Source organism: Strigops habroptila, chromosome 3, assembly GCF_004027225.2.
Source record: "Strigops habroptila isolate Jane chromosome 3, bStrHab1.2.pri, whole genome shotgun sequence".
Classification (NCBI taxonomy): Eukaryota; Metazoa; Chordata; class Aves; order Psittaciformes; family Psittacidae; genus Strigops; species Strigops habroptila.
In genome coordinates this window covers 45,726,285-45,754,047 of record NC_044279.2, presented here as the reverse complement: position 1 = coordinate 45,754,047, position 27,763 = coordinate 45,726,285, and the positions used below count along the sequence as shown (strand labels likewise).

Below are 27,763 nucleotides of genomic sequence, written 5' to 3'. Positions count from 1 at the left end.
AGCAGGGGCATGAGAAATAAAAGCCAAATGTCCAAATGCCTTCCCCCCACCACTCCCTTCTTCCCCGCTGGCATTGGCCCTGTCAGACACGGGGGAAGCTTGAGCAGCTTCTCCCAGAAGCCAGCCCTGCAGCCCCAGCTGCCAAATTCTTGCCACACAAACCCAGTGCAGAATCAGCTCTTCTGGCCAGCTCTGCTGTGCCTCTCGTAGGCCCAGCTGTACAGCTACAGAGAGCGCCTGTTTGGATAGCCCCTGGCAGAGCTGACCCATCCTTCCTAGGGCTGCTCCTGCCAACTGACAGCTCCTTACTCATGGCCCTCATCTGCTTTTGCTGAATTCTCCTTTGCCTGTGTGCCCCAGTCAGTCCTGCCCTGGCACACCAATGACGTACAGCACTGCTATGCTCTGCTGAGTTGTCAGGCAGTCTTGTCACCACGCACTGTTGGGGTGGGTTCTTGATGGGGGGTTTTTTCTTACTTTGTGATTTTTTGTTTGTTTCTTTTCCCTAAATTCCAGGGTTTTATTCAAGAATGCTCATAAGTGTTCATTTCCAAGTCACTGATGTCGCTCACGGTTGTGGATTTGACCCCATAAACTCGGGATAATAGCATGCCTTAACTGATTTCCAGGATGAAAACTTAATTCCCCCCCCCTAGATATTTTTTATTCAGAGAGAGCCTAGGACCTGAATGGGAACAGAGTTTTTTGTAAGGGACCCAAGTGTCCGCTGCTCTTTCTGCTGTAGCTGTGGCACTGGCATCATGGAAGCAAGAAAAAGCAAGGTACTCCAGCAATCTAAGCAGTTAACAGCTAGCACCTTACTACATTTTATGGTAAAGAAACACCGGAATGGGAGATTCTTGGAGAAAGTCCCATTTTCCATACTTTACTCTGAAGCAACGAGATAAAGGAAGATGTTCAAGCTGGACTGGCCACATGGAACCATCATGGAACCAGCTGGAGCAGCCGTTGGCAACTGTGGAAACGGAACATTCTATACTGGACAGCAACTGCCTTCGTCGGCTCAGGATGCCCGGAGAAGGTACCACATCCTTCCTTCTTCTTTGTTAGTTGGAGTTTTGTTTCAAAAAAACCCAGCAGAACTAATGTTCTGAAGGTCCAGTTTTTGAAACAAAGCTACTGATTTTAGGGTAGGATTACAGTTTGCCAGAATGTGAAAGCTTTAACGTTTTCATGTATGTTCAGAGAGTACTGAGAGAGGACAGGTGGAAGAGGTGAAGATGGGCGCAGCAGGGAATGAACTCAATTTCCGTTTTCATTCCCCCTACACACAGGTAAATACTTTAGATTTTAGAGTGGTTTGTATCCTTGATTTTCTTGATACCTCCATGTTGAAAGGGAGGGTCATTATGTAAACTTTCAAGCTGATATGGCACTTTGTCTGCTTCATGGCAGCGCCTGTAAATCAAATACATCATTTTCAGAAGTGGCGAGAAGAGCTAAAGATCTAAACTACAGACAATTTCTCCCTTCAGCTGGGTTCAATCAAAAACCACAGAAGTTAGAAATCACGCCTATAGACCACTCATCGCTTGCTTATTGAGTAAACATTATATTGATTATATAATGGCCATGTTTATCATTTCTGCCTCTAGTGACTACCTGAATTCCTGTAAATCTGTTATTTAAAACAAAGCCCTTAAAAATGGGTTTGTCCACAAAAAAGAATATTTACGTTCCACTGGGTGAAAAAAAGCTGCTCCTACACCCAGCTCTGAATGTCTGGAACTGGGAGAAACTGACCTTTAAATAATACCAAGGGTGGCTTTGTTTTCCTTTAAAAACCTCACACAGAAACTCACTGAGAAACAACAGGTCACCTGGCATATACAGCTCTGAGCTGGGATGTGGTTTGTATCCAGGATAGAAACCTGAGTTTACATTTGTCACTGTAACACTGTTATACATGGACTACTGCATCATCTCCCCAACTAATTAAAACCAAAATCTTTTAAAAGAGTAGAGTCACCTTTATGGCAGCCACCGGGGTATGGGAAACCAGTGTGACTACCCAGAAATTAATTTTCCTCGGGTGCAGATTCTGTTACTATGGAAAACCTCTTGGCTGTGATACTGTGCACCCGTTATGGAAATGGGGGAGTCGTTTGCATCTGTTCAGTGGATTTAGAAATACAGAAATAGAGGTGGAAATGAGCAACTCCCTTCAAACACGTTTTAGTCTGAAAACAAAAGTGACCTTCTGCAGCCAAGCTGATGTTTCCAAAGGGAATTGGAAAAAAAGATTTTTTTCCAGATTTTTAAGTCCCAAGTCTGAAAGGTCTGTGCAAGGATTACAAATTCCCCAAATGTTTAGGTTTTCACTTCTTGTTGGGAATCTTTGTGGGGTTTGTTTCTTACTTCTCATTTTCCCATAGACACATGTATTCTAATAGTAAGAGAGTAATTGTGTAAGATTTGAACATGTACAGCAGATTTCATTCAAGATAACTAAATGTTCTAAAATATCACAATGCGCTTGCACAAAAAGTCATATGTGCACAGTAGTTATATCATGTACTAATCCATTAAGTCCATTTTTACCACAGTATCTGAAAACTGTTTTCTCCTGCAGCAGAAGTTGAAGAACATCGCCTGTTTCTGGGAAACACAGCCCTCAGGCTGTGTGAGGATCAGCTGCGCCTTCCGTCACAGCAAACCTCGTCATATCAATGGACTTTTTCTGCCACCTACTAACAGTGAGTAAAAATATTTTCTCAATAATTTGTTCATTAGAGTTAGTCAAGACAAGACAAGAAATGTGCCATGGCAAATCAGTGGGGTACGATCTGCTATCCCTGCAAGTGGAAGGCAAGGAAAAGAATTGTATTGGCATTTGAATAGGGTTGTTGCAGGAATTTTTGTTGCTGTTGTGTTAGGAATCTTTAGATATCAGAAATGCAGGAGAACCAGGAGTGAGAGCTAAAAAAAGAGTTATTCATGGGCCTTAACTTAACTACAGACCTGGAGACAGGTGTCATGAGACAAATGCAGGAAGACTTCTATTTAGAAGCAAACCCTTTGTGTTCCTGAAATTCCCCCAGGAAAGGAAAAGGTAGCCTGGCATATCTTTTACATCACTGGGATCCTGAACTCATTTATTAATTTCAGACCAGGTATTACTAATCACACCTATCCCTATATTGTCATATTTAATCTGGTTTTTAAGACTTTCTGTAGTTGGAAGATGCTCTTTTGCCAACCTCTGCAGAAGATTCTTCCTAAAAGGCACAATGTCTCCATTTTTTGATTACTTCCATATGATAATGGTTTCAAAACTAGACCTGCTGATGTCAACATGGATTTCACATTCCAGGTCCCTCCTAACAAAAGAAATCTAATGCTCTTTTCTGCAGATGCCCCACTGCCACAGGGTGACCAAGAAGGGATTCTGTCTCCAGCCCAGTATCAAGGATCACTCACAAGTCCAGAGAATATTGTACTACCAATTCACCCTCCACTGATTATAAACATCAGTGACAAAGAGGATGATGAAGAGGACAATATAAAGGACAATGAAGAGATCTGTAAAGTTTTTTCTATCCTTTATAAGCAAGTAGAATGGGTTTTGTCAACTCTTGCAATGTACTTCATAATCAACTGATTCATTAGAATAAGCATTACATTTGAAGAAAAGAGTGGCTGACAAGTTGCTGAAATAGTTTCCAGCAAATCCCCAGATTATCGGACCTGGTAGTCACCAGCTGTGAGTGAGGCAACATTTTCTAACTCCTGTGAAATGCCCAGCTGTGTATTTCAGTAGTGGTATAACTCACATTCCTCTTTCTCATTAACTAGACTTTAAAAGGTGATCCCCAATTCAGATGATATGATCCACAATTCAGATGGCCATCTAATACTCTTCACAAGTTCTCAAAATTCAGGGATGACATTACAGGCTTAGGAGGTACTTCTTTTCCTGGAAACAAGCTTTTGAACAGGGACTGTACTCACTCATCAGTGAAGGTGATGGAAGTCACAGGTTTATTTACAAAAGACAGTTGTGTGACTTCAACTTAAATCATTTGTTCCATTGATTTGCTGCACTCTGTAGGCAGTCTCCTTACAGAATGTTATTCTGAAATCTAGCAAAAAGAATCCATACCAAGCTCTTCCTTAATTTATCCAGTTTATCTGGATGTGTATGTTTATATATTTATATATTAATGTGGGAAACTGCAGACCAGTCAGTCTCACCTCTGTGCATGGCAGGATCTTGAAGCAGGTTCTCCTAGAAACGATGCTAAGGTACATGAAAAACAAGCCCAACATTGCTTCATTAAGGGCAAATCATGCCTGACCAATTTGGTGCCCTCATTCAGAGGTAAGAGATCCATAGGGAAGGGACGACTTGCACATTCCCGGTGAGTGAAAGTGAGAAAACGACCTACTCTCAGGCACACACTGCGCGAATTACAGTACTAATAACTTGAAATCAACACGTTATCTTCTTACAAGGCTTGTAACTGCAAGTCCTTTGCCCTTGGAAATACCTAATCTGAAGGAATGATTTCCCTGTCCAGAAGCAGAGGTTGCAACCGGGAAGGAAATAAAAAAGAAAACTAAAAACCAAAAAACAGGACCAAATGAAATTTGTTGTGGTAGTTGATTGTTAAGAATTGCTGAAGGTCTTTGTCTAGCTATCTCCTAATCTTTTAAAAATATTTCCCACAGATGTTTCTGACTGGGTACCTAAGACTGCTGAGGATATCGAAGAGGAAAGAGCAATAAAGGAAATGTGCCATAAATCTGGTAAGTATGAAAGGAGTTGTCACTCTTTTCTGAGCAGCCATGCTGCACACACAGTAAACTTTGGGGTATTTTTCCCTCTTGAATAATGTTTAGGAGAGTTTTATGGGATTCAGCAGCCTGACCAACACCAGTCATCCAACCCTGTGTCACCATCTCAGGAAACTGAGCTACTGCCCTTGGAAGCTACCCAGTGGGACTTGCAGAAAGGCAAGTACTTTTCATCACCTCGGACGCTGGGTACCACTTTTGAAATTACTCTTACAAGGAGAAACTGTGACACAGTTTGCCCTTCCTCCCCGCTTTTTGGACTCTGAACTCAGGGACAATCAAGGACCACATATTTCCTGTATATATATATATGAATATATATTGTGAGTGTCACATATGGGGTGACTACGTGCATCGACTGTAGAGGTAAAAGGTGGAAACAGGCTATCAGCCATCCTTTGGTTAGTAACATAGTTTAACGTTCTTGTCCAGGCTCTCTGTTGTAAAAGGAGAGAGACTTTTACAACAAGAGGCACTCTTAGAGAGCTATTTATTGCACCATAAGAGAGTGCCAAAGAAAGGTGAGATAAGTCCCTTTCCCAGAGGTGCTTCGTGCTCTTTGCTGGATCTCTTGGGTGGTTAGATGATGGGATGTAGTGATACATCATTAGATACATTCCAAGAAAAGGATAGAGATGTTTCCCCAAAGCATTTCTTCAACCAAGTTCTCTGAGGCTTTAAGTTCTGTTATGACAGGTGCCTTGAAAATACCATTAATTCAGCCAGGTAGGATTCATAAATATCATTCATGAAAAGTGAGAAGCTAAAGAACAAGCAGGTAACTTGTAGATGGTTCTTTGCTTCGGAGCCAGTGTCTTCTTTAGCCTGTGTATGATGGTATTTTCGTAGAGGGCATGAGTATTATAGCTCGGCTACTGGAGTTACTCCAGGCAAGATCCAAAGAACAACCAAAAGAGAGAGAAGAATATAAAACGAGAGTTGGAAGGCAACTGCACTGAACTTATGACAAGCTCACAGAGGTGGGAGGAAGTGAATGGCAGTGCCCTTCCCTGTGCTTAAACAGCAGCTGAAACATTCTGATGCTTTCACAGGTGACAGCAATACAATTCCTCCAGAATTGAACACCACAAATAGAGAAGGAGAGAGTTTGGGAAGGAGAGTACCAAAAGAGAGTATTCCCAGAATGGGTTTCAGATCCTTTGAAAATGGAGGTAAGGTTTATGATCGTGGACTTCTCATGGCTGAACATTACCTCATAAATGACATAACTGTGTATATTTGGATTGGGCTATCCACAATGAACATTTTCTTAATCTTGTCTTCCAGCCTCCAGTCCTCTGCAGTATGTCAAATTTTCAGTAATAGCACAACAGTATTGTTTGTTTTTTCCCTTTTAGAAAGCCACACTGCAGAACCCAAAGTACAACCCAGTTACCAAACAAAGGGTCACTGTAAGGATGGTGAAGACAATTCTCCTCTTCCTAATGGGAGAGAACCTGGAAGAAAGACTTATTTCTATTCTTCGGAACCTCAAAGATCGGCATATGTAGTCTACCGTACTGTCACAGTCACCCAAGAACCAAAGTTCAGTGGACCTAGAGGTGGGTTCCTGCTTCAACAGGAGGATTCTTAAAATGCCTCTAATATACCGGCCTGTATTGTGCTGTGGTCGGGAATATGAAGTGATTTCTGGCTGAAGACAGTTAAGAGCAAATTTGATCCAGCATAACTTTCACAAGTAGGCTGCGGCAGGACTCACAGACAGAAATGTAAAGCTTTATAAAGCTCTGCAATTAGTCAGACAGAGCGTTCATGAACAGTAATTAATCACCTTCAAAGCAGGAATTCTTTTCTCTGTCCAAAAGAGAGGGATGAATGTAATGATGTGCTGATGTATAAATATACCCATCCACATTTGTTACATCATCTTTTATGTGATTCATTCTTTTCAAATATTTATTAAACCTCATAATAGTTACCTTTAACTTCTCAATTAAGTATGATGGATTTATGGTTACTTTCGTTATTTAGGAGTTTTTTTCATCTTGAATAAAAAAGGGTAGGTCTTACTTAAACTGCTCTTCTTGATTCAAATGCAGTGTAAATTTTTATTATTTATATTATTTTATTTTCACTTTTTTTTCTGTTGGACAGAGCACAATTTCGTTCTTCCTGCATTCAAACAGGATACTATTTTTTGTCATCTTTGTCCTCTTTGATAGTACATACTATTCTCAAATTTGACAGGAGCCTACAGGTGGGATACTGAGACTTCTTTTGTTCTTTTTTGATATCTGGTTTGGATGTAACCATAACTGCATGACCTTTGCTCTATTTTTAACTTGCTAATAGAGCCTCAAAAATCTAGTATATCATTTGGGGTTTATGTGCCTTTCTCCTTTCCCTGACCAGAGTTTCTCTGGAAAATTGTATTGTTTCATCTGTCGCCTCATCAAGAAAATTAGTGGTAAAGAATTTCAATAATCCTAAGTTAAAAAGTCATTTCCCCTTGACAGTTTTGATAACCTCTCTTAAACCGTGTTGAATCTCTATCTTGAGGTCCCTCACTGTCTTCATTTCCAATAGAGGAATCTCCTCGAGACCAAAACCCAGGTGATCAGCATCATTCCTGACAACTGGAAAAAGGGAAATATAACCCCCATTTTCAAGAAGGGGAAAATGAAAGACCCAGGAAGCTACAGACCAGTCAGTCTCACCTCTCTGCCTGTCAGGATCTGGGAACAGATTCTCCTGGAAACCATGCTAATGCACATGAAAAACAGCAAGGTGGTTGGTGACAGCCAGCATGGCTTCCCCAAAAGTACATTATGCCTGACCAATTTCATGGCCTTCTGTGATGGGGCTAGTGAACTGGTGGATAGGGGCAAAGCAGTTGACGTAATCTACCTGGACCTGTGCAAAGCATTCAATGCTGTCCCGCACAACATTCTTGTCTCTAAACTGGAGAGACATAAATTTAATGATGGACCACTCAGTGGATAAAGAATTGGCTGGATGGCCACACACACAGAGTTGTGGTCAGTGGCTCAATGTCCAACTGGAGACCAGTAATAAGTGGTGTCCCTCAGGGGCTGGTAACCAGCAGGACAAAGGAGGTGATCCTGCCCCTCTACTCTGCTTTTGTGAGATCCCACTTGGAGTACTGTGTGCAGATCTGGTGTCTTCAACATAAGAAGGACATGGAGCTGTTGGAGCAAGTCCAGAGGAGGGCCACAAGGATGATAAGGAGGCTGGAGCACCTCCCATATGAAGACAGGCTGAGAAAAATGGGGCTGTTCAGCCCGGAGAAGAGAAGGCTGCGTGAAGACCTCATAGCAGCCTTCCAGTATCTGAAGGGGGCTGTCATGGTTTAAGCCCAGCCAGTTCTGAGTTGCTGGCTGGGCTTAAACCACAACAGGGGCCTACAAGGATACCGGAGAGGGACTTTTCATCAGGGATGTAGCGACAGGACAAGGGAAAATGGGTTTAAACTTAAACATGAAAAGTTAAGGTTAGGTTTAAGGAACAAGTTCTTTACTGTGAGGGTGGTGAGGCACTGGAACAGGTTGCCCAAAGTGATAAATGCTCCATCCTTGGCAGCGTTCAAGTCCAGGTTGGACAGAGCCTTGGGCGACATGGTCTAGTGTGAGGTGTCCCTGCTCGTGGCAGGGGGGTTTGGAACTAGATGATCTTAAGGTCCTTTCTAACCCTAACCATTCTGTGATTATATGATTCTATGATTATATGATTTTTGTCATACCAGCAACAATTACCATTTTCGCTACTTTGTTTCCTTTTTTTTTTTTTTTCCCAGCTGTTCCTGAGCCATCTGTTCAGAAATGCTCCAAAGGAAAGAATCCGCCTGGCAAAAATAGGAGATTTTGGACACAAACGGACATCTATGGTAATACTGCAGTCTTGGGTGTAAAGTGAAAATTTTAGGTTTAGTATGGAATTAATAATGTGAATTAATGCAATTAGTCTGGAACTAAGAGAAAACAAGGGTACTTAAACATAACATTGCCTTGCATCTACGTGCCTTCACAAACAGGGATAAAACAGGAGGACTGGATTATGCATTAGTTTCCTCTAAAAGCAGTTGATGCCTTTGGGAAGATTTTCAGTACAGGAACATGCACTTGGTTAAAGTCCAGGAGGACCGTGGTAGACTCACTTTGCTTGGAAGTACTTAATCCTAGCTTCTATTTCAGAGGTGCTACATGACTCACCCAATGCATTCATGGATACTTCAGCTAACATAGTATTTGTAATAATGTAATACCTGATTCACCTGTCAGGCTAAGAGAGTCTTCCCAGAAAGTGCAGCTCAGGTGAGGAAACCATGTCTGTGCTCTTCCTACAGACAAATACACTTCAGGATCCTATAATGCACCAACTTGGAGGAGAAGAAATACACAGGCAAAAACATTCTCCAAGACTAAAACAACCATTCAGGTAACTGCCTGATAGAGATTATGACCGTCTGGTCTCTCCCCACGTAGAAATCAAAACTTCACAGTTACAACTTCCCCAACCAAATCCCCAAACATCCTATGCAATGCTGAGCAGTCTGAAAGAGCATTTAAGAGTTGTGTGGGTTTGCAGACCTGAAATGTGGCCTGTAGAACTAACCTGTGATTCCTAATTTTGTACAGTATTACTGAAAGAATGTGTAATTTTACTGTATGAAATTATGCACAAAATTGTGTTCTGTGTATCTATTTTAACAACAGAGCCAAGAACACATGGAAGTGAACCGAAAAGGAAAACGATATGAGGACAGAAGGGAGATGAAGCGAATACTTGAATTCACAAGAACAATCTAAATTGAAATAAGGGAATTCTCAACTGCAGTTCAAATGATCATAAAATTGTAAATTCCAAAAATAAGATGTAGGGTATTCTCTGTAATGTTTCAATACATTAGAAATTGTGGAAATTGTGTAACAATAGTTTCATTATAATCCTAAATGTACAGTACATGTACGTAATAGAAGTAAAGATGTATTATATTTTATATACGTTATTTCCCTTGCTTGTATCAGGACTGTGATCACTTAATATAAATTGCACTGAACTTTGACCACATTGAATTGAAAAGCACAATGCTACACCTTCTTTACCCTCATCCTTCAACGTCAAAGCTCTTTGCAGAGAACTTGGCACCTCAAATCAAAAAAACATCTTCCCCTGTTATGCCATGAAAAACAGGCCAGTGCAATGCAAGATGGTAAAAGCATCCTGGTATTAAATACTTTCTATCTTAGAAACCAGGTTTGTCACCATAAATCTTAAAATGCAGCATCTATGAAGATTTCATGAAAACAGAAATTTTCAGGGACAAAGAAAACATGCAAATTGATTTTCCGGACACCTCCCCCATTCTACCCCAGCAGTCAGAACCCTCTCTGGTATCCTTGCCTGCACTTTGTAAAAGAAAAAACTCGACGTGCCAGTTTCAGATCTAATCCCCTGTCGGATTCTTCTCTATGAAGGAACAACAACTTAGGGAGTGCCATGGTTTAACCACAGCTGGCAACTAAGCCCCATAGAGCTGACTGCTCACTCACTCAACTCCCCCCCAGTGACTTGTGGGAGAAAATCAGAATAGCAACAGTGAGAAAACTCCTGGGTTCACATAAACACAGTTTAATAGCTAAAGCAAAAGCTGCGCACGCAAGCAGAGCGAAACAAGGACATCACTCACCACTTCCCATCGGTAGGCAGGTGTTCAGCCATCTCCAGTGCAGGCTTCCCACGGGGTCACAGCCTTCTTTGGGCATCCCCCTGCTCCAGAGTGGGGTCCTTCATGGGCTGCAGGGGAATTTCTGCTCCAGCAACTCCTTCTTCACTGACCTTGGGGTCTGCAGATCTGCTGCTCTCACATATTCTCACTCCTCTCTTCAGGTGCATCTCTGCAGGTTTTTGGTTTGAGTTTTTTTTTTTCTCCTTTCTGAAACATGTTATCCCAGAGGCGCTACCGCTGTCGCTGGTATCTCCACGTCACTGATGTCACTCACTGTTGAGGAATTGACCCCATGTCAAATCTACAGCTTCATCTGCCCCCCTAAATATTTTTTGTTCAGAGGCAGCCTAGGACCTGAATGGGATCAAAGGTGTCCATTAGGGACACAAGTGTCTGCTGCAGCTGTGGCACTGGACATCATGGAAGCAAGAAAAAAACAATGAACCCCAGCAAAGTAAGCAGTTAACATCTGCAGCTTACTAGTGGGAAGCAGCAAGTTTCTCAATCCACAGAAAGAAGTGGAGTAAGAAACTCGTGGGGCACAAGGACTTGGCTTAGAAAACAGTCAAAGAACAAGGTTCATCTTTGTGCTCTCAAAGATTTGTTTCCAAGACCACAGGTTCTACAGGAAGAAGTTGGGTATTATTTAAGCATCACCAGATGGGTTTGCTCCATTTTACATGAAATAAACATAGGATGGGAGAATGGGAGACTCTTTGAGATGGTCTGATTTTCCATGCTTTGATGAAACGAGATAAAGGAAGATGTTCAAGCTGGACTGGCCACATGGAACCATCATGCTGACGTCACCAGCTGGAGGAGCCATTGGCAGCCGTGGCAATGGAACATTCTATACTGCCTAGCAACTGGTATAGAATGTGAATTCAACAAGCCTACAGAAGCTACCATCTCCTTCGTGCAAGTGAGAGTGGAGGAGCACAAGACGTGCAAATGGCCACAGGTGGAAATGACTGCAATTTCTCTATGATAATGGTTTCAAAACTAGACCAGATGGTCTCAACCTGGATTTGATATTACAGGTCCCTCTTAACAAAAGAAACCTAATGCTCTTTTCTGCAGATACACCACTGTCACAGGGTGACCAAGAAGGGATTCTGCCTCCAGCCCAGTGTCAAGGATCACTCACAAGCCCAGAAAATATTGTAATACCAATTCACCCTCCACTGATTATAAACATCAATGATGAAGAGGACGATGAAGAGGACGATGAAGAGGACGATGAAGAGAACTGTAAGCAATCTTTTTCTATCCTTTATAAGCAAGTAGAATGGGTTTTGTCAGCTCTTGAAATCTACTTCACAATCGACTGATTCATTAGAATAAGCATTACATTTGAAGAAAAGAGTGGCTGACAAGTTGCTGAAACAGTTTCCAGCAAACCCCCAAATTATCGGACCTGGTAATCACCAGCTGTGAGTGAGGCAACATTTTCTAACTCCTGTGAAATGCCCAGCTATGTATTTCAGTAGTGGTATAACTCACATTCCTCTTTCTCATTAACTAGACTTTAAAAGGTGATCCCCAATTCAGATGATATGATCCACAATTCAGATGGCCATCTAATACTCTTCACAAGTTCTCAAAATTCAGGGATGACATTACAGGCTTAGGAGGTACTTCTTTTCCTGGAAACAAGCTTTTGAACAGGGACTGTACTCACTCATCAGTGAAGGTGATGGAAGTCACAGGTTTATTTACAAAAGACAGTTGTGTGACTTCAACTTAAATCATTTGTTCCATTGATTTGCTGCACTCTGTAGGCAGTCTCCTTACAGATGTTATTCTGAAATCTAGCAAAGAGAAACCATACCAAGCTCTTCATTTCAGGATGTGTAAGTTTATATACTTACATTTCCTTATGTTTTAAAAATTTTTAAATGTGGTTGAACTATTCAGTGAATCTCATTTAGAGATAAGAGATGCATAGGGAAGGGATGAAATTGCACATTCCCGGTGAGTGAGACAACGACCTACTCTCGGGCATGCACTGCGTAAATTACTGCACTAGTAATTTTAAATCAACACACGTTAGCTTCTTACAAGGCTTGTAACTGCAAGTCCTTTGCCCTTGGAAATATCTAATCTGAAGGACTGATTTCCCTGTCCAGAAGCAGAGGTTGCAATCGGGAAGGAAATAAAAACCAAAAAACAGGACCAAATGAAATTTGTTGTGGTAGTTGATTGTTAAGAATTGCTGAAGGTCTTTGTCTAGCTATCTCCTAATCTTTTAAAAATATTTCCCACAGATGTTTCTGACTGGGTGCCTAAGACTGCTGAGGATATCGAAGAGGAAAGAGCAATAAAGAAAATATGCTATAAATCTGGTAAGTATGAAAGGAGTTGTCACTCTTTTCTGAGCAGCCATGCTGCACACACAGTAAACTTTGGGGGATTTTTCCCTCTTGAATAATGTTTAGGAGAGTTTTATGGGATTCAGCAGCCTGACCAACACCAGTCATCCAACCCTGTGTCACCATCTCAGGAAACTGAGCTACTGCCCTTGGAAGCTACCCAGTGGGACTTGCAGAAAGGCAAGTACTTTTCATCACCTCGGATGCTGGGTACCACTTTTGAAATTACTCTTACAAGGAGAAACTATGACACAGTTTGCCCTTCCTCCCCGCTTTTTGAACTCAGGGACAGTCAAAGACAGCGTACTGCAAAGAGCATAAAAATACTTCATTAGTTTTTCTCCTTATATATGTGTACACTTATCACACACACGGTGACTACGTGCATCTATTGTCAATGGAAAAGGTGAAAATGGGCTTAATATTAACCCCAGGCATACATTCCTTGGGTACACATCATTTTTTTGTGTAATTGTTCTTCACAATCACGATTTATGTACTCTAATTTTAACCATCCTAATTTTAAGAACTGCTTTCAATTTCTCTAGCGGGCTCTCTCTTGTAAATAGGGAGACAGGCACTCTTACAGGGCTATTTATTGCACCATGAGGATGCCAAAGAAAGGTGTGATAAGTCCCTTTTCCAGAGGTGTTTTGTGCTCTCTGCTGGACTTCTCTGATGTCTAGATGATGGGATGTTGTGATACATACCAAGAAAAGGATAGAGATGTTTCCCTAAAGCATTTCTTCAACCGAGTTCTCTGAGGCTTTAGGTTTTGTGATAACAGGCACCTTGAAAATACCATCAATTCGATCAGGTAGAATGCATAAATATCATACATGAAAAGTGAGAAGCTAAGGAACAAGCAGGTAACATATCTGAACCCTATAAAATTTAATGATACAAAAAGAGGAGGACAGAGTTCAGGAAGAGTACCGAGAGAGTATTCCCAAAACAGATCATAAATCCTTTGAAATACGGAGACAGGATACTTGAGCATTGACTTCTCATCGCTGAATATCGTATCATCAATGAAATAACTCTGTAAATGTCCTGTCTCTTGCAGTATGTCAAATTTTCAGTAGTAGCACAACAGTATTGGCTTTTTTTTTCTCTTATAGAAAGCCACACTGCAGAACCCAAACTACAACCCAGTGACCAAACAAAGCGTCACTGTAAGGATGGTGAAAACAATTCTTCTCTTTCTCATGAGAAAGCAGCTGGAAGAAAGACTTCCTTCTATTATTCAGAACCTCAAAGATCAGCATATGTAGTCAATCAGATTGTCACAGTCACCCAAGAACCAAAGTTCAGTGGACCTAGAGGTGGGTTCCTGCTTCAACAGGAGGATTCTTAAAATGCCTCTGATATACCTGCCTGTATTGTGCTGTGGTCAACTGTGATCCTCCAGGTGAATATGAAGTAATTTATGACTGAAGACGAGTAAAAGCAAATTTGATCCAGCATAACTTTCACAAGTAGGTTGCAGCAGGACTCACAGACAGAAATATAAAGCTTAATAAAGCTCTGCAATTAGTCGGACGGAATATTCATGAACAATAATTAACCACCTTCAAAGCAGGAATTCTTTTCTCTGCCCAACATAGAGGGATGAATGTGGATGTGCACAAATATACAGACCCTCACGCTTTAGAGCATCTTTTATCTTTTACTCAAATTGCAAATTTTTGTGATTTATATTACTATTGTTTTTTCACATTATTTCTATTGGACAGAGCACTGAATTTATACTTCTTCTTGACATTCATGAAGGATGATGTTTTCCTTCATCATTTTTCATCTTGGAAATAGACTACTGTCCTGATAGAATGTACTATGCCTCAAATTTGACATGAGGTTACAGTTGGAATTCGAAGTCTTGTGTCTTTCTGGTGATCTGTTTCTAATGTCACCATAATTTTACACCTTTAAGCTTTATTTTTAACTTGCTAATTGAGCTTCACAGAATATAGCACATCATTTGTAGGTTTATTAGCTGTAAATAATTTCAGTAAGCCTTAATTAAAAGTAATTTCCTCTTCCTGCTTACAGACATTTCTCATAAAACGGGCAGAATCTTCATCTTGAGGTGCCTCCAGGTCTACATGTCCAATAAAAGGAACCTCTTTCACATGAAGAAGATCAATAACGTTAAGGGAAATGAATCCCAAAATCACTGCTTTGTCCCAGGGAACAACAGCTGTGGGGTTTTTCTTTTCCCTTTTAACGTTTGCTTTGATAAAATGTGGACAGATTGGTGCAGAGATTACAGAGAGAGCATTCTTAACACGAAGACCACATCTTATCAAGTTTCCACGTTAAAAAAGGATAAAGCATGTCTAAAACAAGGTGATCGGCATTATTCTCATAACAACAACCATTACCATCTTGGTTACTGGAGGTTTTTTTCAGCAGTTCCTGAGCCGTCTGTTTGGAAATGCTCCAAAGGAAAGAATCCGCCTGGCAAAAATAGGAGATTATGGACACAAACGGACATCTATGGTAATACTGCAGTGTGGAGTGTAAACTGAAAATTTTAGGTTTAGTATGGAATTAATAATGTGAATTAATGCAATTAGTCTGGAACTAAGAGAAAACAAGGGTACTTAAACATGATACTGCCTTGCATCTAAGTGTCTTCACAAGCAGGGATAAAACAGGAGGACTGGATTATGGATTAGTTTCCTCTAAAAGCAGTTGATGCCTTTGGGAAGATTTTCAGTACAGGAACATGCACTTGGTTAAAGTCCAGGAGGACCGTGGTAGACTCACTTTGCTTGGAAGGTCCTGTGAGCCTCATGGAAAGCCTGCAAGAATATAAAAAATCTTTGAAGGCAGAACTAGAGAGAGAGTCTGTACTTAATCCTAGCTTCTATTTCAGAGGTGCTGCATGACTCACCCAATGCATTCATGGATATTTCAGCTAATGTAGTATTTGTAATAATGTAATACCTGATTCACCTGTCAGGCTAAGAGAGTCTTCCCAGAAAGTGCAGCTCAGGTGAGGAAACCATGTCTGTGCTCTTCCTACAGACAAATACCCTCCAGGATCCTATAATGCACCAACTTGGAGGAAAAGAAATCCACAGGCAAAAACGTTCTCCAAGACTAAAACAACCATTCAGGTAATTGCTTGATAGAGATTTTGACCATCCAGTCTCTTCCCCACCTGGAAATCAAAACTTCACAGTTACAACTTCCCCAACCAAATCCCGAAAGATTCCAGGCAACGCTGAGCAGTCTGAAAGAGCATTTAAGAGTTGTGTGGGTTTGCAGACCTGAAATTTGGCCTGCAGAACAAACCAATGAGTCCTAATTTTGTACGGTATTACTAATCTGACAGCAAAAGTTGTACCTGCCTTTAACGTGAGGAGCTACAGGAGGGGATTTGGCTTGTAGTGATGGACAAAGCACAGCAGAGACACTACACGAGTGTGGTCGATTTGTCTCTGACTGCTTGTGAAGCATGTTCGACAGCTGAACATTGATCAGCCATGGTCCGAATTCATGAAAGGCATCGGACTACTAAACATTCACAGGATGCTGTGAGGGCCTAAAGTTAATACATTTCACAGCTGAGCAGAAAGCAGAGATTACAACTTGACCTTGTCTCCTGTGTTGACAGTTTACTACTTAAACTGCTTCTGACAAAGCATATAGTTTTACCGTAGGAAATCATGCACAAGATGTTCTGTGTTTCTATTTTGACAACAGAGCCAAGAAGACATGGAAGTGAACCGAAAACGAGAACGGTATGAAGACAGGAGGGAGATGAAGCGAGAGCTTGAATTCACAAGAACGATCTAAATTGAAGATAGATAGGGGAATTCTCAAGAGGAGAAACCAAACATGATAAGAATGCAAATTGCAAATATAACGTGTAGAAAGTACACTGTAACACTTCAAAAGTGATTAAATTTTAATCCTCCATCATGGCTATGCTACTACCTTTTTCTCATGTGGATTCTTTCTCCTGACAACTGGACTCTATAAATCTAGCCCTACCCATCCTGTTCCTGATTTCTAATCCCATCGAAGTACACCAGTGTTTCCTCCAGAGATGACAGCTTGGAAAATGCTTTAAGACAAAAGAAGAAAGACAATCTCTTTGCAAACCCTCTCCGCCTTTCCCATTATTGATTAGCATTTAGAGATAATTTTGCCTTTTTACACACTTCAAGTAGTGCATATACACTAGAAAGGTTCCAGTCCAGCACTGCAATATCTGGAGATGGGCCTTCCTGTATGACAAAGGCAACAGAAATTCACCCTGATGAGCTGCTCCAAGCTCTCAGTTTGGAGCTGAAAGCCAATAGCACCATTTTACACCAAGCAATACCCAGACCTGTGTAGTGAAGGATAGCAAAAGCATCTTGCTGTTAAATACTTTCTGGTTTAGGAACTGGGTTTGTAGCCATAAGCATGAAATATAGAATCTATGAAGATGCATGTTCCAGTTTCAGATCTAATCCCTTGTCGGGTTCTGTATGAAGGAACAACTGAGGGAGTGCCATGGTTTAACCCCAGCTGGCAACTGAGCCTCGCACAGCAGTTTGCTCACTCACTCCCCCCCGGTGACATGGGAGAGAGAATCGGAATGGCAACAGTGAAAAAACTCCTGGCTTCACATAGACAGTTTAATAGGGAAGGCAAAAGCTGAGCACACAAGCAAAGCAAAAAACAAGGACATCACTCACGACTTCCCATCGTTAGGCAGGTGTTCAGCCACCTCCAGGAAAGCCGGGCTCCATCACTCATTGGGAAGACAAACACCAACACGCCAAACGTCCCCCCCTTACTTCTTTTCCGAAGCTGTCCGGATGCTTCGTTTTCCATCTCGGGAAGTCAGAATAATGGTTGGCCCTCTTGCTCTTTTCCCAGTACCACTATGTTGGAGTGGCCTTGCTCCTTGCCGTGACTGTTCCCGACGCTTAGAAAAGCCAAACACAACACTTCCGTGAGCACCTGCACGCGTTTCGCCACAGACCTGCAGCCGAACCCCTCACCACTCGGCTGTCTCACTCCCCTCGGCCCGGCACCGGACCCGGACCCGCCGCGGGGACTGGGGCCTCCACCGCCTGACGCCCGCCCGGGCCCGTGCCGCCCCGGCCACCTGCCGCTCCCGCTTGGCCGACGGCTCCTCCTTCACCTCGGTCACGAACAGACACGGCACCTTCCGCTGCACCGAGCCCCGCCGACTCATGGCCCCGGCCCCGCTCCCGCCGGCGTCCCCGCTCCGAGCCCACAATGCGCCTGCGCCGCGGGGCGCCACGGGAAATGGAGTCCGTTACCGCTCCCGCCCGCCAGGAGCCGCGGCACAGCCCTGAGCGCGGTGGGGCGGAGCGTGGCCGCCTGTCTCCAGCGGCCCGCAGCCTCGCGGTGGCTCTGCCGCTCTCTGCCGCCCCGCCCGGCCTCAGGCCCCGGGCAGCTCCGCTCTCCACAGCGGCGGCTCCCGCCGGGCCGGGGCGGCCGCCAGGGTGAGGCTGAGGCCGGCCTGAGGCGCCAGGCTGTGGTGACCTCTCCCTTAGGACAGCCGCCTCCTTCCTTACCCAGGCTCTCTGCCTCGGCGTACAACCTTTGAGTCTCTGCCGGGTTGACCCCGCCTGGACGCCAGGTGCCCACCAAAGCTGCTCTATCACTGCCCTCCTCAGCTGCGAAGAGGGAAGAATGTACAACCAAAGGGTCCTGGGTCGACACAAGGACACGTGCAGCGATCACTCATCCTTTTCTCTCAGTTTATTGCCAATCGCAGCCAAGCAGGGGCATGAGAAATAAAAGCCAAATGTCCAAACGCCTTCCCCCCACCACTCCCTTCTTCCCCGCTGGCATTGGCCCTGTCAGACACGGGGGAAGCTTGAGCAGCTTCTCCCAGAAGCCAGCCCTGCAGCCCCAGCTGCCAAATTCTTGCCACACAAACCCAGTGCAGAATCAGCTCTTCTGACCAGCTCTGCTGTGCCTCACGTAGGCCCAGCTGCACAGCTACAGAGCGCCTGTTTGGATAGCCCCTGGCAGAGCTGACCCATCCTTCCTAGGGCTGCTCCTGCCAACTGACAGCTCCTTACTCATGGCCCTCATCTGCTTTTGCTGAATTCTCCTTTGCCTGTGTGCCCCAGTCAGTCCTGCCCTGGCACACCAATGACGTACAGCACCGCTGTGCTCTGCTGAGTTGTCAGGCAGTCTTGTCACCACGCACTGTCGGGGTGGGTTCTTGTGGAGTTTTTCTGATTTGTTCAGTTTTGCGTTGTTTTTCTTTTCTCCCAACGAACTGCCGGTCGCATGCACTTTTGATGGTGCTATGAACCACTAATCCTCTTTCTTGCAGTCTGCCTTGTATCCCCCCTCCCTCCTCTTTGGCTTCATCTCTATCCTTATTACTCTCAAAGTAATGGCATTCTTCTCTCCTAAGGTCGTGGCTCCTTTTCTTTTCCGTGTTTCGTTTTCTGTTTTACTACTACGTTTCCAGGTTTTGTTCCAACATTGCACAGAAGCATTCATCTCCAAGTCACTGATGTCAAATTTACAGCTTCTCACCCCCAGATATTTTTTATTCAGAGGCAGCCTAGGACCTGAATGGGATCAGAGGTGTCCATTAGGGACACAAGTGTCCGCTGCTCTTTCTGCTGCAGCTGTGGCACTGGACATCATGGAAGCAAGAAAAAACAATGAACCCCCGCTAAATAAGCAGTTAACACCTAGCACCCTACTAGTGGGAAGCAGCAATCCACAGAAAGAAGTGGAGTAGGAAACACGTGGGGCACAAGGACTTGGCTTAGAAAACAGTCAAAGAACAAGGTTCATCTTTGTGCTCTCAAAGATTTGTTTCCAAGACCACAGGTTCTACAGGAAGAAGTTGGGTATTATTTAAGCATCACCAGATGGGTTTGCTCCATTTTACATGAAATAAACATAGGATGGGAGAATGGGAGACTCTTTGAGATGATCTGATTTTCCATACTTTGATGAAATGAGATAAAGGAAGATGTTCAAGCTGCACTGGCCACATGGAACCATCATGCTGATGTCACCAGCTGGAGGAGCCGTTGGCAACCACAAAACATTCTATGGAACACAGAATATGGAACATTTGTTGAACATTCTCTACTGGCTAGCAGTTGCTTTAGTCAACTCAGCAAGCCTGTAGAAGGTAGCATCTCTTTCGTGCACCAGAGAGTGAAGGAGGTGAAAATGGACACAAATCAGACAGAATGCTATTTCCAATTTTATTCCCCTTACTCACAGGTAAATACTTTTGATTTTAGAGTGGTTCGTATCCTTGATTTTCTTGATATCGTCATGTTGGAAGGGGGTTCATTATGTAAACTTTCAAGTTGATACGGCACTCTACCTGTGTCACGGCAGCGCCCGTAAATTGAATACATCATTTTCAGAAGTGGCTAGAAGAGCTAAAGATGGTCTAAACTACAGACAGTTTCTCCTTTCAACTGGGCACAGACAATCAAAGAACACAGAAGTTACAAATTGCACCTACAGACCACTCATCAGTTTCCTACTGAGTCAACATTGTACTGATTCTGAACAAATACACCATGTTTGTAATTTCTTCTTATAGCAACTTCCTGAATTCCTGTAAAATCTGTTATTTAAAACAAAGCTCTTCAAAATGGGATTGTCCTCAAAAAAAAAATTTACATTCCACTGAGTGAAAATCAGGGGTGGCTATAAGGGATCTTGATTGTTGCCCCCATGTCATGATTGGGGGATGATTAACTAGTGCTAATGCCTAGGAAATAGGTTTTGGCTCCAGACCCCAGTGATTCTCAGGGTATCGGCCAGTTCTCCTGACTACAGTTTAGACATGGCCTCTTTTCTTTCTAAATATCTGGAACTGGGTGAAACCAACCTTCAAGTACGCTAATATTTTCAAGTGTGGCTTTGTTTTCCTTTCAAAATTCACTGAGAAACAACAGGTCACCTGGCATATACAGCTCTGAGCTGGGATGTGGTTTGTATCCAGGATAGAAACCTGAGTTTACATTTGTCACTGTAACACTGTTATACATGGACTACTGCATCATCTCCCCAACTAATTAAAACCAAAATCTTTTAAAAGAGTAGAGTCACCTTTATGGCAGCCACCGGGGTATGGGAAACCAGTGTGACTACCCAGAAATTAATTTTCCTCGGGTGCAGATTCTGTTACTATGGAAAACCTCTTGGCTGTGATACTGTGCACCCGTTATGGAAATGGGGGAGTCGTTTGCATCTGTTCAGTGGATTTAGAAATACAGAAATAGAGGTGGAAATGAGCAAGTCCCTTCAAACACGTTTTAGTCTAGAAAACAAAAGTGACCTTCTGCAGCCAAGCTGATGTTTCCAAAGGGAATTGGAAAAAAAGATTTTTTTCCAGATTTTTAAGTCCAAGTCTGAAAGGTCTGTGCAAGGATTACAAATTCCCCAAATGTTTAGGTTTTCACTTCTTGTTGGGAATCTTTGTGGGGTTTGTTTCTTACTTCTCATTTTCCCATAGACACATGTATTCTAATAGTAAGAGAGTAATTGTGTAAGATTTGAACATGTACAGCAGATTTCATTCAAGATAACGTTAAATGTTCTAAAATATCAGAATATGCTCCCACCAAGTCTTAGTCATATGTGCACAGTAGTTATATCATGTACTAATCCATTAAGTCCATTTTTTCTAGTACATTTACAGTATCTGAAAACTGTTTTCTCCTGCAGCAGAAGTTGAAGAACATCGCCTGTTTCTGGGAAACACAGCCCTCAGGCTGTGTGAGGATCAGCTGCGCCTTCCGTCACAGCAAACCTCGTCATATCAATGGACTTTTTCTGCCACCTACTAACAGTGAGTAAAAATATTTTCTCAACAATTTGTTCATTAGAGTTCAGGAAATATCCTTCTACTCTTGTTCCAGTGCTTCCATATTAAGGACAAGAAATGTACCATTGCAAAACAGTCAGGTATGATCTGCTATAACAAGATCCTGAAGGCAAGGAAAGGAATTGCTTTGGCATTGGAATAGGGTTGTTGCAGGAATTTTCCCTATCATGTTACAAATCTTCATAGCTACCACTGATATGAAAGATGAAGTCACGAACGGTAGTTTAGGTTCCTGAGATCCATAGATCAAGAATGTTTTTTCCTTGGGCATTTGCTAGATTAAATCTCTCTAGTAGTGATACTGCTCTTTTCTGCAGGTGCTCCATTGCCACAGGGTGACCAAGAAATTCTGCCTCCAGTCCAGTGTGAAGGATCACTCACAAGTCCAGAGAATATTGTAATACCAATTCACCCTCCACTGATTATAAACCTCAACGACGAAGAGGATGATGAAGAGATTGATGAAGAGGATGACGAAGAGAAATGTAAACAGCTTTTTTGTTATACAAGCAAGTAGAATGGGTTTTGTCAACTCTTGCAATGTACTTCATAATCAACTGATTCATTAGAATAAGCATTACATTTGAAGAAAAGAGTGGCTGACAAGTTGCTGAAACAGTTTCCAGCAAATCCCCAAATTATCGGACCTGGTAGTCACCAGCTGTGAGTGAGGCAACATTTTCTAACTCCTGTGAAATGCCCAGCTGTGTATTTCAGTAGTGGTATAACTCACATTCCTCTTTCTCATTAACTAGACTTTAAAAGGTGATCCCCAATTCAGATGATATGATCCACAATTCAGATGGCCATCTAATACTCTTCACAAGTTCTCAAAATTCAGGGATGACATTACAGGCTTAGGAGGTACTTCTTTTCCTGGAAACAAGCTTTTGAACAGGGACTGTACTCACTCATCAGTGAAGGTGATGGAAGTCACAGGTTTATTTACAAAAGACAGTTGTGTGACTTCAACTTAAATCATTTGTTCCATTGATTTGCTGCACTCTGTAGGCAGTCTCCTTACAGAATGTTATTCTGAAATCTAGCAAAGAGAAATCATACCAAGCTCTTCATTTCAGGATGTGTAAGTTTATATACTTACATTTCCTTATGTTTTAAAAATTTTTAAATGTGGTTGAACTATTCAGTGAATCTCATTTAGAGATAAGAGATGCATAGGGAAGGGATGAATTGCACATTCCCGGTGAGTGAGACAACGACCTACTCTCGGGCATGCACTGCGTAAATTACTGCACTAGTAATTTTAAATCAACACACGTTAGCTTCTTACAAGGCTTGTAACTGCAAGTCCTTTGCCCTTGGAAATATCTAATCTGAAGGACTGATTTCCCTGTCCAGAAGCAGAGGTTGCAATCGGGAAGGAAATAAAAACCAAAAAACAGGACCAAATGAAATTTGTTGTGGTAGTTGATTGTTAAGAATTGCTGAAGGTCTTTGTCTAGCTATCTCCTAATCTTTTAAAAATATTTCCCACAGATGTTTCTGACTGGGTGCCTAAGACTGCTGAGGATATCGAAGAGGAAAGAGCAATAAAGGAAATATGCTATAAATCTGGTAAGTATGAAAGGAGTTGTCACTCTTTTCTGAGCAGCCATGCTGCACACACAGTAAACTTTGGGGTATTTTTCCCTCTTGAATAATGTTTAGGAGAGTTTTATGGGATTCAGCAGCCTGACCAACACCAGTCATCCAACCCTGTGTCACCATCTCAGGAAACTGAGCTACTGCCCTTGGAAGCTACCCAGTGGGACTTGCAGAAAGGCAAGTACTTTTCATCACCTCGGATGCTGGGTACCACTTTTGAAATTACTCTTACAAGGAGAAACTATGACACAGTTTGCCCTTCCTCCCCGCTTTTTGAACTCAGGGACAGTCAAAGACAGCGTACTGCAAAGAGCATAAAAATACTTCATTAGTTTTTCCCATATATATGTGCAAGGGTATCACACACATGGTGACTACCTGCATCAATTGTCAATGGAAAGGGTGAAAATGGGCTACTAACCCAAGGTGGACTTTCCAGAGATGCACAACGCTGGTCTTTCTTTTGATTTTTCTTCACAATCTATATTTATGTAGTTGAATTTGAACCATCCAGAGATTTTTTTCACCTTGCAGTATTGGCTGACCAATTTTGCAATCCTAAATTGTTCCACAGAATTTTACAGAATCTTGTTATTCTCATTTCTACATTTCAAATGCATGTGATTATAATAGTTGTGATGAGTTTTTCCTGGCAAGTGTTTAGATATGTTTAGAGCACAGATGAGAGAAATAGTAAGAAATACCTGGGTTTAAGGTATGTGTTTATCATTAGATACATTCTGAGGAAAGGATAGAAAGATTTCCCCAAACCATTTCTTTAATTGAGTTCTCTGAGGCTTTAAGTTCTGTTATGACAGGTGCCTTGAAAATACCGTCTATTCAGTCAGGTAGGATTCATAAATATCATTCATGAAAAGTGAGAAGCTAAAGAACAAGCAGGTAACTTGTAGATGGTTCTTTGCTTTGGAGCCAGTGTCTTCTTTAGCCTGTGTATGATGGTATTTTCGTAGAGGGCATGAGTATTATAGCTCGGCTACTGGAGTTACTCCAGGCAAGATCCAAAGAACAACTAAAAGAGAGAGAAGAATATAAAACAAGAGTTGGAAGGCAACTGCACTGTACTCATGACAAGCTCACAGAGGTGGGAGGAAGTGAATGGCAGTGCCCTTCCCTGTGCTTAAACAGCAGCTGAAACATTCTTTCTGATGCTTTCACAGGTGACAGCAATACAATTCCTCCAGAATTGAACAACACAAATAGAGAAGGAGAGAGTTTGGGAAGGAGAGTACCAAAAGAGAGTGTTCCCAGAATGCGTTTCAGATCCTTTGAAAATGGAGGTAAGGTTTATGAGCGTGGACTTCTCATGGCTGAACATTACCTCATAAATGATGTAACTGTATATTTGGATTGGGTTATCCACAGATAAATTGTTTTTTGTTTTTAATCTTGTCTTCAAGTGTCAAATCAACAGTATTGGGGTTTTTTTTCCCTTTTAGAAAGCCACACTGCAGAACCCAAAGTACAACCCGGTTACCAAAAAAATGGTCACTGTAAAGATGGTGAAACTCCTTCTTCTCTTCCACTTGAGAGAGAAACTGGGAGAAAGTCTTACTTCTGTTCTTCAGAACCACGAAGATCAGCGTATGTAGTCTACCGTACTGTCACAGTCACCCAAGAACCAAAGTTCAGTGGACCTAGAGGTGGGTTCCTGCTTCAACAGGAGGATTCTTAAAATGCCTCTAATATACCTGCCTGTATTGTGCTGTGGTCGACTGTTATCCTCCAGGTGAATATGAAGTAATTTATGCCTGAAGACGAGTAAGAGCAAATTTGATCCAGCATAACTTTCACAAGTAGGTTGCAGCAGTACTCACAGACAGAAATGTAAAGAATTTATGATTGTTTTCATTATTTAGGTATATTTTTCATCTTCAATAAAAATGTCCTTGGATCTTAATCGAGCTGCTTTTCTTGAATTACATGCAGTGTAAATTTCTGTGATTTATATTATTATTGTTTCTTCACATCATTTCTGTTGGACAGAGCACTGGGTTCATTCTTCTTGCCATTCATGCAGGATGATATTTTCCATCAACTTTTCTCCATCTTGGAAATACGCTACTGTCCTCCTGATAGAATGTACTATGTCACAAATTTGACAGGAGCTGACAGGTGGGATTCTGAGTCTTGTGTCTTCCTTTTTGGATATCTAGTTTGGATGTAATTGTAGTTGTACATCTTTTGCTTTATTTTTAATTTGCTAATAGAGCTTCACAGAATCAAGTACATAATTTGGAGTTTGTGTGCCTTTCTCCTTTCCCTGTCCATGATAACTCTGGAAAATTGTTTTATCTGTCACTTCATAAAAATTAGTGATAAAGTATTTCAATAATCCTAAATTAAAAAGTAAATTCCTCGTAACAGTTTTGGTCACCTCTCTTAAATCGTGTTGAATCTCCATCTCGAGGTGCCTCCCTGTTTTCGTTTCTAATGAAAGGAGCCTCCTTCCAACAGAGAAGTTCAATAAGGTTTAAGGGGAATGAATCCCAAAATCACTGCTTTATCCCAGGGACGAATAGTTGTGGGTTTTTCTTTTCCCTTTTAACGTTTGCTTTGATAAAATGTGGACAGATTGGTGCAGAGATTACAGAGAGAGCATTCTTAACACGAAGACCACATCTTATCAAGTTTCCACGTTAAAAAAGGATAAAGCATGTCTAAAACAAGGTGATCGGCATTATTCTCATAATGACAACCATTACCATCTTGGTTACTGGCTTATTTTTTTTTTCAGCAGCTCCTGAGCGGTCTGTTTGGAAATCCTCCAAAGGAAAGAATCAGCCTGGCAAAAATAGGAGATTTTGGACACAAACGGACATCTATGGTAATACTGCAGTGTGGAGTGTAAACTGAAAATTTTAGGTTTAGTATGGAATTAATAATGTGAATTAATGCAATTAGTCTGGAACTAAGAGAAAACAAGGGTACTTAAACATGATACTACCTTGCATCTAAGTGTCTTCACAAGCAGGGATAAAACAGGAGGACTGGATTATGGATTAGTTTCCTCTAAAAGCAGTTGATGCCTTTGGGAAGATTTTCAGTACAGGAACATGCACTTGGTTAAAGTCCAGGAGGACCGTGGTAGACTCACTTTGCTTGGAAGGTCCTGTGAGCCTCATGGAAAGCCTGCAAGAATATAAAAAATCTTTGAAGGCAGAACTAGAGAGAGAGTCTGTACTTAATCCTAGCTTCTATTTCAGAGGTGCTGCATGACTCACCCAATGCATTCATGGATATTTCAGCTAATGTAGTATTTGTAATAATGTAATACCTGATTCACCTGTCAGGCTAAGAGAGTCTTCCCAGAAAGTGCAGCTCAGGTGAGGAAACCATGTCTGTGCTCTTCCTACAGACAAATACCCTCCAGGATCCTATAATGCACCAACTTGGAGGAAAAGAAATCCACAGGCAAAAACGTTCTCCAAGACTAAAACAACCATTCAGGTAATTGCTTGATAGAGATTTTGACCATCCAGTCTCTTCCCCACCTGGAAATCAAAACTTCACAGTTACAACTTCCCCAACCAAATCCCGAAAGATTCCAGGCAACGCTGAGCAGTCTGAAAGAGCATTTAAGAGTTGTGTGGGTTTGCAGACCTGAAATTTGGCCTGCAGAACAAACCAATGAGTCCTAATTTTGTACGGTATTACTAATCTGACAGCAAAAGTTGTACCTGCCTTTAACGTGAGGAGCTACAGGAGGGGATTTGGCTTGTAGTGATGGACAAAGCACAGCAGAGACACTACACGAGTGTGGTCGATTTGTCTCTGACTGCTTGTGAAGCATGTTCGACAGCTGAACATTGATCAGCCATGGTCCGAATTCATGAAAGGCATCGGACTACTAAACATTCACAGGATGCTGTGAGGGCCTAAAGTTAATACATTTCACAGCTGAGCAGAAAGCAGAGATTACAACTTGACCTTGTCTCCTGTGTTGACAGTTTACTACTTAAACTGCTTCTGACAAAGCATATAGTTTTACCGTAGGAAATCATGCACAAGATGTTCTGTGTTTCTATTTTGACAACAGAGCCAAGAAGACATGGAAGTGAACCGAAAAGGAAAACGATATGAAGACAGGAGGGAGATGAAGCAAGTACTTGAATTCACAAGAAAAATCTGAATTGAAATAAGGAAATTATCAAATGGAGAAAACAAAGATGATAATATTGCAAATTCAAATAATAAGATGCAGGAAGTACACGTGATGTGTCAAAACTGTTCAGAAACTTTGAAAGTATGCCCTGAATTGTCACTTATAAAGGTCAAAAATATATTCACTAAGTTTAATCTGTTACAAAAGTTTGTTCCGTGAAATGATTTTTGCAAAGTTTTTAATGCATAATTGTGCTTTGAATAAATACTGTTAGTTTT

General features: G+C 41.9%; 1 protein-coding gene across 1 annotated transcript; it reads left to right on the top strand.

Moving 5' to 3' along the window:
* The first annotated feature begins 20,713 nt into the window (after nt 1-20,713).
* Nucleotides 20,714-27,512, top strand: C3H12orf50 (chromosome 3 C12orf50 homolog). The gene is made up of 10 exons (XM_030479566.1): nt 20,714-20,764; nt 21,598-21,721; nt 22,075-22,242; nt 23,255-23,332; nt 23,426-23,539; nt 24,541-24,660; nt 24,820-25,023; nt 26,118-26,207; nt 26,739-26,830; nt 27,420-27,512. Exons 1-10 carry the CDS (start codon nt 20,714-20,716, stop codon nt 27,510-27,512), a joined length of 1,134 nt encoding a protein of 377 aa, XP_030335426.1.
* The last annotated feature ends 251 nt before the right edge of the window (nt 27,513-27,763 follow it).

Excerpts from the sequence above, each read along its gene's own strand:
- C3H12orf50 (XM_030479566.1), top strand. The coding sequence starts at position 20,714 with ATGGCCTCTTTTCTTTCTAAATATCTGGAACTGGGTGAAACCAACCTT. Across the intron at positions 23,333-23,425 it reads GGAAATATGCTATAAATCTG|GAGAGTTTTATGGGATTCAG; the intron begins GTAAGTATGAAA and ends AATAATGTTTAG. Across the intron at positions 23,540-24,540 it reads CCAGTGGGACTTGCAGAAAG|GTGACAGCAATACAATTCCT; the intron begins GCAAGTACTTTT and ends ATGCTTTCACAG.